Here is a 12,855-nt window from a genome sequence, read left to right as displayed (position 1 = left end):
TCAGCTGGCTCAGGTGTTATATGGAGAATCTTTTTTTCTTAGTTACTGATGATATTACTGTAAGGTTTTGCTAAACCAAAGTCTTGGCTCCTAGTTGGTCAATTATCTATTGTCTTATCTGCAAGAGACTGTCCTCTTTCCCCATCAACTCTTGCCTAAATGTTACTGGCCAATGAAAAAATCATTTACAAAAATTCATATCTTATTGACCCAACAAAGCAGTAAAACCTTGACTTTATGTACCCTTAATTCTTGTAATCCTCAAATGTACATACCTTTTCATGGTATGGACTGGTCTTTACCAAAATTAATGTCAGAATATGAAATTTACATTTCTGAACCTAGAATTTGCATTAAAATCTCACTATCCCTTTGAGATGGCTGGCTATTTTTGCCATATTATTTTCATGGTTCCATTGATAATGTGAATGTCTATGTTTATAGAATGTTTATTGATTAGCCACAATTCATGATACTAATAAATTGGTTAATAAGGTGTGTAATATTCATGTTTTAAATGATCATTGGAGGTGATTTGCTAAGACATTAGTCATACTTTGAGCTGTGTAGAGAATTGTTTTTAAGTAAGGTGGGAATGATTCTATTTCGTCATCTAAAATAATACCACCGAAGTGTTACTGACTTTCATTTAACATTATTACATTTAAATGTTAATTTACATAGCTTTTTAAGTAACTAAAGAAACAAAAGCTTTTAAAATCAAGCAGAAGGTTTTGTAGTCATTGAAAAATATTAGTCATCTCTTAAATCCTCATAGATATGTAACAGTGAAGATAACATCAGAAAAGTGACATTTTGTAATCCATTTCTCAGAGCCCCCTTTGGTTTAGATGATATTTTCCCAAATTTAATAAAGTTATCATATTTCTGGATGAAAAATTGTTCTTTTGTTTTCATTGCCAGGCTTAGAACAACATCATGCCATAAGGTATTTTTGATCGTGTACTTACATACTTAATTCATTCTAAGGTTAAGAGCACCTTCAATGATGCGGTGAGTGCACTGCACATAAAAAATATCCTGCTACACACTTCAAGCATAGCCGTTAAACTTTTGTGCTTTAGCTTATGTGTACATTCAGTGATAAACCTCTAGTGTAGTGATAGTTATTTTATATCCAATGTGGAAGGAATGCCTTTACATCTTTCTTGTTTGATACCTTAGACACAAAAAAACAGTTGATGACAATCTAAACTGAGCTACAAAACATATTGTAAGGAAAAATTGTTTTTAAAAAATTAACGAAAGGTTATTTTCATACAAAGCATTCAAAATGATGGATTCACTCAGTAAAAGTATTTAATAATAATACATGCTTGCATTTTTATAATTATTTCAAAAATATATGTGTATCTTGCAAGAATCATTTGATTTTCCTTAAGATACAATGCAAGTTTACATGTCAATAAATTGCAGCCAAGAATGAATTTTCGATGTTGAGGTACCAGTGTATTATAGGATTTGTTGTTCATCTTTACCCTCGAATCAATATGAATATCATTTTCAAGTATAAGTTATTTCATATGCTAACATTTTGGTTCTAGTAGATCATCAAAACCAGTTCTCAGGGGATGAAGCTCCCACGTTTGTCATTGAGCATCTGGCTACCTTCACTGTTTCTAAAGAAACTGGAATTGTTTACCCTGCTGATGGGATGCGTCGCCTGTTACAATTGGAGAAGGCAAATGGCATCTGGTCACAAAAGATGCAGATGAAACTCGATCGCTCTTGGGTCCTTATCCTGGATTATGAGACAGGAGTATGTATAAAGTTTGGGGTTTTGCTTGTTAATTACATTAGAGATTCACTTGTTTAACTGAAAATCAATGGTTTAATTTTTTACTTTAAATTTTAATACAAATGTGTTCTGTATTGGATTATGTATTTTGATTATTGTGTAATTATTTGGTAGCACTGTTAAAAAAAGTAATTGAAGTAAATGAGTAGTGCAGTAGAATTTGATTTTACACAATGCTCAAGAGGTCATTTAACATCTGCTATGTTCCTATAGAGTTCTAATTTGAATATCTAAATTTGATTTAGAGTTTTACTTCATGTTGTTTTTTCTAAGAGAGAATTCATTGATTATGTAGCGGAAGTTTATCTAAAAATCTAAAGAAATTTCCCAAATCTCATGCATCTTAATCGACCTGTTTTCAGCATTTCAATGTTGTTTTATGCTTAATTGTTTTGTAAAAAATGTCAAAGCTCTATTTTTATTCATTCCTTTACAATAGTAATAAATGTATAAAAAGGGTTTTAAGTTATTAATTAGTGCCCATGAAATTCTTGTACTCATTAAATTGAATATTTTATATTTCAAAAATGTCACATTTGATACTTATTTTTCCCAATATAATGCTCATGATATATTTAATTGATTTCAGTTAGTAATGGAGAAATTTCCTGTCCCATTAATTCAAGAACCAACAGCATTTACAAGCCATGATCCAATGGAAATTTACAATAACATCCTTGTGTTTATCGTTGGACCTGGACAACGGCAGGCCCCTGGCCGCTCAGAAATGCATATTTTTCAAGTATGTTACGTTTTTATTTTTAATTAATTTATTCTTCCGACACATTAAATTTTTTTGTTATTTTCTTTTATAAATTTAATTTTTAACGTATAAAGACTCTGTAAAATATTTCTTAAATGGCAACATATGTTGTTTTGTCACATTCGCAGTAATATTTCTGGTACAAAATTGTATACTCTTTGCGATTGTTAATGTGATGCTAGTAAATAACAGACATGGAAAACTTTTTGCCAACAAAATGTACATTTGATGAGCTCACATAGCAAATTAAATTGCCCATAATATTTCAATTACCCAGACCCCAGCCATTGCTTTGTATGTTCATCATCACTGCCATCTAATGGAAAACTAAGGTACTTTTTGGTTGTTGTCTTCTGACTGACAATGAACAAAAATTACAGAAATAATAATTGAAACAAATTTTTAGTCTTGCCTTCTAGGTGGAAGTGTAAATATAAATCCAAAGACGGATAAGTTTTTTTTTATTTGAGTATCTCAATAATCTTCCATTTTTATCACCTCTTGGTGTCACATTATCCAGTGAGTGCTTCGGTAGGAAAGTCGTTGTATAATCGTTATTTCATTTTGTTTATGTGACAATATTGATTTTCTTTATTATCCCCTTGAGATGATTGGCAGATGTTGGAAACCAACCACGCTTTTTAATGTGATCCAAGTTCAGCCTGTCATCTAACATTGGGGCTTATTCAACTTTCATTTCATTCATGCTGATTCAAATGATCCTTTAATTTCAATTTCCACTTTTCACATGATAGTGGTAGTCTTTACAAAAGTGTAAAAGAGGTTTCACTGTGCATACATATTTATTGCTAGAAGAATTCATTGAATAAATATGTCTCACTCATATTTTATGGAGAAATAATGGGAAGTTTAGGTTTTTTGATTCTACAAATTTGCCTTTTTCATATTAATGATTGTTTTAAGAATAATTTTGCCTATTAATAATATTCATTAAGAAATTGAAAAACAATTATCTATAGCCATGCTTAGAAAGTGATAACATTTATATATTTCATGTTAAAGTGCCAGAGTGTGTCAGCCCAAGACTTAGCAGAAGATTTAAAGCTACTAAGAGTTGGCAAATTAGCTGTGGGCACTAATGCTGGAGTTGGTAGTACTCGACAAATTCCTCCACCACCAGCCACTCCACCACCGGAGCCACCGCTGAATGGGGTGAATGTTCGAGAGCAGGTGTCTGTGTTTAATGCAGCTTCTCATCGTAAGTTTTTAAATAGTTAAAGGATTTGGTCAGCTTGATGGCTCTAAACTGTGTTAATTAGAACAATACATTTTTTTGCTCCAAGATCGTGTAACAAAAATACCGGGTGGATGGTGTATGTACATGATATAAGACTTGTCAAAAAGGAGTAAAATGCATTCAGGCTCAATTGAGATATGAAATATGGTATTAAAAATTACATTAAATATAGCACAAACACATACATTAAATGTAACGTACATGCATATATCCATTAAAATCACAGAGCATTAACATAAACTAGACTAAGAGCATTGCTATTCACTAAAAGTATGAACTCAAAGATCAGGCATATTGTGGAGTTATTCGTCAACCATGTAGAAATTGTTACATTGTAGATATATTTTTAATTTATGTTTTAATACAGTTGTGATAATCCATATTACCAAAATGGATATTGTGCCATCTGGTGTAATGATGTTGATAGTCAGAGTTGAGGGAATAGTTGCCAATGTTGTTTTTTATGTACAAAATTAAAAACAATATAAATGCACCAGAGTGGTAGCATATTTAATTCCTGGAATATGAACCTCAATGGTGCATTATGAAATTTCCCAATGATTATTTCAATGGTTCTCTTTGTATTTTGATGTTGGTTAGAGAAATGGCAGCTGAGCCCCAAAATATTGTACTATAGGTCATATTTTAATATATCTCCCTATAATATAAATTAAGTAGTACTGTTTTGCCTGTAGTTGTATGCAGGGGTCTTAGTAAATAGCAACTGGAACCGAGCTTATGCTGAAAGGCTTTTAAATATATATTTCAAGAAATCCACTCAAAGAAGTTCATACCGGAAATTTTACATTCCGTCACTTGCTCTATTGATCAGTCATTAAATGTCACCAGCAGGCTATCTATCTGTTACATTCTTATTACGAAAAAAGTACACCATTTTACTTTTATTTACATTTAAGTAGTTATAGGGGAGGAAAGAGAGGGGAGAGAGAAACCCGGCGTCAGCATTAGCCTACTCTTAATGAAAGGCACCAAGGGGTTTGCAGCTTAATGTCCCATCTAACAACAGAGTACTCACTCGAAGTGTCCTTCACAGGGCTCCTCAAGTAGGGATTGAGATACCTCTGGAAAATATCTGCCACCTCCAAGAAGCAAACCCGGGCCTCTGGGTGGGATGCCAGTATTTTAGCCACTGTACCATCCTGATCCTCTATTTACATTTAAGTCTACATAGTTATCTGTACACCACTTATTCATTGTGAGTGTAACAGACCTTGATTTTTCTATATGGCTGGGATGAGCGTGTGTTGATAATATTACATTAGTGTCATCAGCATACGAAACTAGTAGTATTCCTGCATAATCCTTTAAGAAGTTAGGTAAGTAATTAACATAAACCACAAAAAGGAGTGGCCCCTGTGTTGAGCCTTGTGGCATGCCTTTTGAAACGTGACATACTTTGGATGGATGTCTTAACCCATCTGTTGACAACATTACCTTCCGAGTACGATTGTTGATGTAGGAATTTATCCAATTTAGAGGAGTGCTCCTAATTCCAATTCTATTGAGTTAAGTTAGAAGTCCGTTGTGGTTTACATTATCAAAAGCCTTTGAAAAATGAAAAAAACAGCCCAAGGATTGTGTTTAGCATCTAATGAGTTAAGTATGCTGTTGATTGCCTGATATATGGCAATCATAGTAGATCTTTCTGATCTAAATCCATGCTGAGAATCAGAAAGTTTGCAATTTTTTTGAGATAAGAGACTATTTGCATGTCCTTTTCAAATATTTTAGCAAATGTATTTTAGATTTCCTTCAGTCTGTTGTTTTATAAATCATTAACACAACCACAGTTTTTATATATGGGCAATACTTATGATTCTTTTAATTGGGATCGGAAAATTCCTTGCATAAAAGATTCATTAATTAGAAAAAAGGGTTACTTTTATTGCTTCAAAACAATGATAAGCAACTTTATCAGGAATTTCATCAAGGTTAAACAAACAAGGCCCTGGATTTGTTTCTGAGTGTGGAGACAATAGATTTTCGATTAGTTTCATAACAGGGCTTGACAAACTATGATAATGATGCATTTGCAAAATATATATTAGCTTGAAAGGCAGTTAGCCAGGAGCAGATATGATGTGCCTGTTAAATTTACTAACCAGAGATGAGTAGCTCATGATAATGTTACTTTCAGAGTTACTAAGTTATGGTAGAGCGGAGTGCAAATTTTTATACCTCTAGAGTCATTAATTATTTCCCATGTAGTTTTAGACTTGTTATTAGAATTAAGCAACTTATTCCCATTATAAGATCTTTTAGTAGTAGAAATCAACTTACCAGGTGGTACTTCTGAAATTCTTTTTAGAGTAACCTTTGTTTGTCATTGTTAGAAGGTTTACTGGATATAGTATGTTTTTTAAGGCTAGTTAAGTATTAACAGATTTCATCAGTTAACCATGGCCTACATTTTATTTTATGAGGTAATTTCTTACTGGAAGTAACAAGTAAAAATAGTGCCTGAAAAATGTATAAAAGTAGTTAAAACCTTCGTCTACTGTCTTAGTGTCATTATGACATTGCATACCATAAGTGTTAAGCAAATTCAGTGATTTGAATCTGTAAGGAGAGTCTACTAAGAGATGACAGTTCAGGTCACCATTCACCACCGTATCCGGTTGTTTGCATATCAAGAGCAAATGAATTTGTCCAGGTTTTTAATAAATGCATAAAAAATCTCCAGTTGGTGAGTGATAAAGGGGAATGAGCAGGAGGAACCCCACTGGTGTTCCATGGAAGCACACTTCACACTCCAAGATTTTTTCTTCCTTTATGGGCACATCAAATGACTTAGTAGTACCCTTTGCTGTACTATGCACAAATATGGCCCGGCACCATTTTTATACGTAGTACGGTAGAATGAGGACTTTAAAGAGTTATTTGAAAGTGAGATTTCCTATAATTCTTCGTTTTTTAACCAAATCGTCAGCATTTCACAAAATGCCTGGTTCACACTCATTGATAGCTGCTTCCAGCAGGTGTATTTTGTTCCGTAAGCACTGAATATTAACTTGCGCCATCATAAATGGCTGCCTATTTTTGTCTAATCCTTCAAAGAGGTCAGACGAGCCTTCTGACAAAATTACTAACAAAAAACTACTGCCAAACATATTCTGACCAAAAGCCTGGATTTTCCACTAATTCTTTCAAGTCTTCGCCAGCAGTTACGCGAAAGAAGGAGTAGTTGCCTTTAGATACTTCTAGCTGCTGGGTCATAAAGTACCTGCATGGTATTTTGCTAAAAATATTCTTTCTGATAACTTCAGTTGTCGTGTCTTCTTTGAATCGCCAAGCATGTAGGTGGATTATTCTCAGCAGCTCGGCTAAAGAATTGTCTTGAGTTTAATATCCCAACTATTGGCTTCACCTGAAGTTCCCGCTTGTAAGTAGCCTTGGTGTATCCCTTTTCCTCGGTTTTTCTTGTATATTCTCTAGTGGTTTGTGATTGCTCAGATGGTGGCGGCAATTTTCATTTGCTAGCTATGGATGAATAAGGTAGCATCTTTTTGAGAACATGCTCATCTTTATTATTATTACAATCACCAGATGTGGCATGAACATAAATGAAGCATTCTATGTTATACTTCTCCTTGGCATTTTTCTTGGAAGGTAGCAATCTTTCAATTTCCATAGAATTAGTGATCAATTTTTTCATGTCGCCCAATATTACTCTCAATTTCTCATGTGTTTTCACTGGGCACATTTTTTGCAGGGCAATTTCTTTTGACTGCTTATTTATTATATCAAGACAGTTCATTATGAGGGTAAAGTGAAAAGTTCTCAGCCTGACACAGAGATGGCATTCCAATCAGCAAAAATTTATGATTTCTGCCTGGGTGCACCTGTCATTAGTTCATAAGATGCTTCAACTTGTTCTCTCTAGTAGTTTATGTACTCGTATTGTTGCAGTAGACGTCTTTCATGATTTTCATTTAAATGGAAATTTCGTGCGGTCATAAATTTCTTTGTTTTGGATGGATTAATCCTTAAGGACATTCTTCTTAAGCTGACCAAAGTGTACGGGGACTCTGCTCCTTAGATGTCAATGTTAAAAGTGGGCAACTGAATTTAAACATGGTCGCACATCCCTCAAAGATGACCCACGTGAAGGATGGCCGAAATTCACTACCGCACCAGACACCATCGGAAAGGTGCAGTAGTATTTAGGGGAGGTGACCGACTGCTGAGGTCATTTGCGCCATAGGGGATGGACAGGAAAGGATGAAGGGTGGAGAGAAACCCGGCGTCGGCATTAGCCTACTCTTTATGAAAGGCACCAAGGGGTCCGCAGCTTAACGTCCCTTCCGATGGACGGCGTACTCACTCAAAGTGCCCTCCACAAAGCACCTCAAGTAGGGATTGAGATACCTTTGAAAAATATTCAACACGGCCAGGATTTGAACTCAAGCCCTCTGGGTGGGAAGCCAGTACGATAGCCACCGCACCAATCCGGATCCCCTCGGAAAGGTGCACGGTATCATGTTGGACAATAGGGAAGTAAAGGTTAGTGAGATGGCAATGTTTGGACCATTTCAAGAGGGAAACAACCAATTTTGTGCGGCGATTTGCCATCATGGATGAGAAATGGGTCCACCGCTACATACCAGAAACGAAACAGCAGTCAGAGCAGTGGGTGGAAGCTGGTGATTCAGTGCCGTAGAAAGTAAAGTCAATTGCGTCTGCTGGAAAGGTCATTGCCAGTGTATTTTGGGATGCAAAATGGATCTTTTAATTGATTACCTTGAAAAAGGTAGAACAATTACGGGTGATTATTACTCTAACCTTCTTGACCAGCTGGATACCAAAATTTGCAAGAAGAGGCCTGGCTTGAAGAAAAAAAAATCATCTTTCACCAGGACAGCACACCTGCTCACAAAGGTGCGTTGGTGATGGGAAAACGGCAGGAGTTGGGGTATGATTTGCTTGACCATCCCCCCTATTCTCCTAATTTAGCACCCTCAGACTTCCATCTGTTCCCCTACTTGAAGAAATTTCAATGCAACAATTTCAGAGTGTAAAAGTCATTTGCCTTGACTCTGAAATTGTTGCATTGAAAGGAACATTAGGAGATGACTCCATTAAAAATACTGTTGCGGCATCTCCTGCAGTTTCTTTGGAATATGAAGAAATTTGTTTCGGGGAAGCACTTCGTGTCCAATGAAGAAGTTGAGAGGGCCGTAGATGGATATTTTCTCAGCCTTCATTTCTTACTTCCGGGAAGGAATACTAATGTTGGAGAAAAGCTGAACCAAGTGTGTTTAAGTCAATGGAGATTATGTAGAAAATTAATATAATATTTTAAATTTAAAGAAATTTTCACCGTACCCTCGTAGTTTGCCCTGTAAATGTTTCACTATCTGAAGAACTTCTTGTTTACACTCCACTTTTTTAATGGCATCACATGGGCCAAACTAACACTTCACATTAATTGAATAAATGTGAGGTATTAGCAATGGTATTGTTAAGCCAACATATCCGTAATGGAAAAATGACTTACAGCTCTAATCGCATGCCAAAGATATCTGGTTTTCAGCTATATTCTCGTAGGAAATATCACAAATGTTATCGGCAGAGCCATCTTGAATAATCCAATCCATCTCTTTCTGTGTAACTTTTCTCTCGAGCGCTAGGTTCAAGCTTTATACTTAAAAAATAATATCTCTGTAAAGTTGTTTGTGGGGCCTACTTTTGATACCGTGACATTCATAAGAGCGTAGTATTTAATGAGAATGTCACTGTAGTGTTTAATAAAAGTTACAGATAATTGCCCTATGGTTTATGCATAAAATAAAATGAAGTAACAGTGAGGCCCACAGCAGTCAATCAACATTATGAGTAAGTCTTGGTTTTAATGTGGCATTTTGATGGAAACATCAAGTGTAAGAAATTCTTTATCATGCATGATGACATCATTAGATTTCATTGATCAAAGCAATATATTTCTTAGCATTAAATTCCATTAGCTTTCTTCTTTATCTTGAAGTGGTGTTGAAAGTACATATAAATTCCTTTTTATTTCTATATCTTTACCATCATATCCTGTGATGCACAGATAACTTGTTTATGATATTTCTTGGATAAAAATATTTTAGCACTGAGTTTGACTTGTTAGATAGTATTTATCTGGAGTTGTGAAAGTCAGTGATAAGATAAGCTGAGGCTGGTGTTGAAACATATTTCTTTTCATATTGGAAGTGTGCTGCCTCTTAGGTTCTCATTTGCTCACTTAAATCATATAGTTAAGTCTTAAGGCTTATATTGGATCTGTTTAGTGAATGCCTGGAATGATTAACTTAAGTAAGTTCATCTGTGATTTCGATCAGTATCTTATACAGTGAGTTTAAAGTGACGGAGCAATTTTATTTTGTCTCAGATACTGAAGGACGTGCTCAGCAGCATTCTGAGATGGGTGTTCCTCCCTTGGGATTGGTAGGCTACCCTCGTGATGGCACATCTGTGAATGATGAGACAAGCTCTACCTCCAGTGAGAAGTATGAGAGGGACGTCACTATTCTCAATCATTGTTTTGATGACATAGAGAAGTTCATCGCAAGGCTCCAACATGCATCAGCTGCTTCCAGAGAGCTAGAGCGCCGTCGCCGGTAATTTTTCCAAACAATTGTAAAAATGATCTTAATACCAGTATTTCAGTACATTTTTTCATTCCTTGTTCTGATATCCTTTTGATAAGTGGGTTTCAAGAAAAAGTGATATCCATATGCAGTATTTCATCTATATTTCTTTTGGAACAGCAACAGAAAATCAAAGAAAAAGGATATGGGAGATGGAATGCTCAGTATGAGAGCCAAGCCACCACCTGAACCAGAGTTTATTGATATATTTCAAAAATTTAAGCTGTCATTCAATCTGTTGGTAAGTCCTCAATAGTGTTAATTTCCTTATTAAATAAGTGAAGAGAGCATTGTTGAAATTTGAGAAAATTTTCAGATTGTGGTCCCTGTATGGAATCAAGTTTAGATAGAAATTTCTATGCTTGACACTGATATTGCTCATTAGTAGTTACATTTTTTCCTAGTTATTTTGTATGGGATGTGGGAGAAGGCTATGTCAAAAGGATCTTAAAGTGAATTATCATCAAAAGCAAATTGATTTGGAAAATCCACTGCAATATCATTATTTTCCACTTTTGATTTTATATTGATAATATTAAACAAGTATTGTAAATATAACTGCAATCCAGTCACTATTCAACTTACAGCCAACAGCAGGCTTCTTTTCCAACAGTTGACCAATGCTGTGAACTGATACTCATCTGATAGGGAACCCAAAATCATTACACACATGCAGTTGTTCATAGTTGATTTTATGACAGGCAATAGAAAAATGAAAACAAGAAAACTGATTATAAAATAGCGCTTCACCCAAGCTGTGTGGTTTTTCGGATACCAGATCTTCCTGGTGAAACATAAGCAGCACAGGAAAAGGGACTGGCCCCCTACACTGATGTGTGAATTTCACATGACATTGGGCTTAGTGTTGGATGGACTCTACCATCACCTACCATGCCAACTATAGGGTTGATTACTGTGTTCATGGTTCATGGTAGCTGATTCCTAGCTTTGGATATAATGTAGATATGGTATTGCAGCAATATAGGAAGAGAAAGGTGACAGGAAACAATGGCATTCATTATTTTACTCATGCATGAATGCAATAATATGTGGCTTCAAAGAATAATTAAAATACCCTGACAAATTAAAATGAAGGTGGCAATGAGAAACTGTGGACAATCCACTTTATACACTGTGTTCTTTTGCTTTTATAAAAATATAGACCTCTTCAATCTTGGAGGCTAGTTGAGGTGTTGTTCACAATAGTGCGGTCCGTAATATTTTGAATATGTATCGGCAGACATCATATGCCGACTCCCATGTGCATGGGCAATTACTGTATTGGTATTGAAAGTTATAATCATAATAAAACAGATGCCGTTGTACTTATACCACTTATTATTGCCACATTCTAGTTGGTTATGTGGAATCTGGGGTGTAATTTTATTTTGGTAGATATGGTAGTTTCTTTGTCATAACTGTACTACTTCGGTATTGCTACTATTGAAGGATTATGGATGTTCCCAAGGTATTTTTGGAAAAGGCTCTCCCACTAATATTAATCTATAAACATTGATATTTTGGCTTGAAATGTTTGCAGAATCAGGGATGTAAGGGAGATTTATAAATTTACTGTCATAGCAACCCCATATTATTCAATACTCTTTTGTAAAATTGTCATGCTATAAAAATGATAATTTAAACACAATTTTTTTCATAATTACAGGCAAAGTTGAAGGCTCACATCCATGATCCCAATGCTCCAGAACTTGTCCATTTTCTCTTTACACCATTAGCATTAATTGTTGATGCTTCTCACGATACCCACTATGGCCCCAATCTTCCTGCAAAAGTAGTCTCGCCTTTGCTGACGAGAGAAGCTGTGAATCTACTCATCAACTGTGTGACCAGTAAGGAGACAGAATTGTGGCATTCTTTGGGAGATGCTTGGCTTGTACCGAGGTAATGTGTATAGTTCAAGAAATGATTTTATTGCAGAAATTCTTTCTTATTGCTGATAAATGTAGCATTTCCATGATTCATTAATGCTTGATACTGTTCAACTTCTCATAAAATTGATCTAAGTTACTGTTTCATGATTCCCATCGCTTGACAACTGGTAAAAATTAAAATCTATAAAATTTTGATTAAGTACCACTGAGTTATTCTTGCAATATTTTTACCTTAGGATCAGTGTTCTACAGTTAAAGGGTGTTATGCATATATCTCAGTGTAGTGTTTATGTATTTCCAACCACAAAGCATTTTACCAAAACTTTGATTTATAGGTGATAATTCCATTGCTGGTGGTAACTCTATTGGTGCACAAAAATTTTGTTGAAATCTGCCGCCATGTAAATAGGTTTTCCAGCCTAAATGGAATTGGGCAAGGTTTCAGTTAATCCTTGACTCTGTTGGTTGTG

At 35.1% G+C, this 12,855-nt stretch overlaps 1 protein-coding gene across 1 annotated transcript in view; it reads left to right on the top strand.

Annotated features, from left to right (window-relative positions):
• Nucleotides 1–12,855, top strand: part of aru (arouser) — a 46,403-nt gene that overhangs the window by 19,776 nt on the left and 13,772 nt on the right. Inside the window, exons 5-10 of the mRNA XM_071582701.1 lie at nt 1,569–1,780; nt 2,409–2,561; nt 3,606–3,801; nt 10,235–10,463; nt 10,614–10,734; nt 12,160–12,395. Coding sequence (XP_071438802.1) covers nt 1,569–1,780; nt 2,409–2,561; nt 3,606–3,801; nt 10,235–10,463; nt 10,614–10,734; nt 12,160–12,395 — 1,147 coding nt within the window. The remainder of the gene's footprint in view (nt 1–1,568; nt 1,781–2,408; nt 2,562–3,605; nt 3,802–10,234; nt 10,464–10,613; nt 10,735–12,159; nt 12,396–12,855) is intronic.

Source organism: Hetaerina americana, unplaced genomic scaffold, assembly GCF_022747635.1.
Source record: "Hetaerina americana unplaced genomic scaffold, ioHetAmer1.1.p SCAF_12, whole genome shotgun sequence".
Classification (NCBI taxonomy): domain Eukaryota; kingdom Metazoa; phylum Arthropoda; class Insecta; order Odonata; family Calopterygidae; genus Hetaerina; species Hetaerina americana.
Note: the sequence above shows the minus strand (reverse complement) of the source record. Positions and strands in the feature narration are given on the sequence as shown.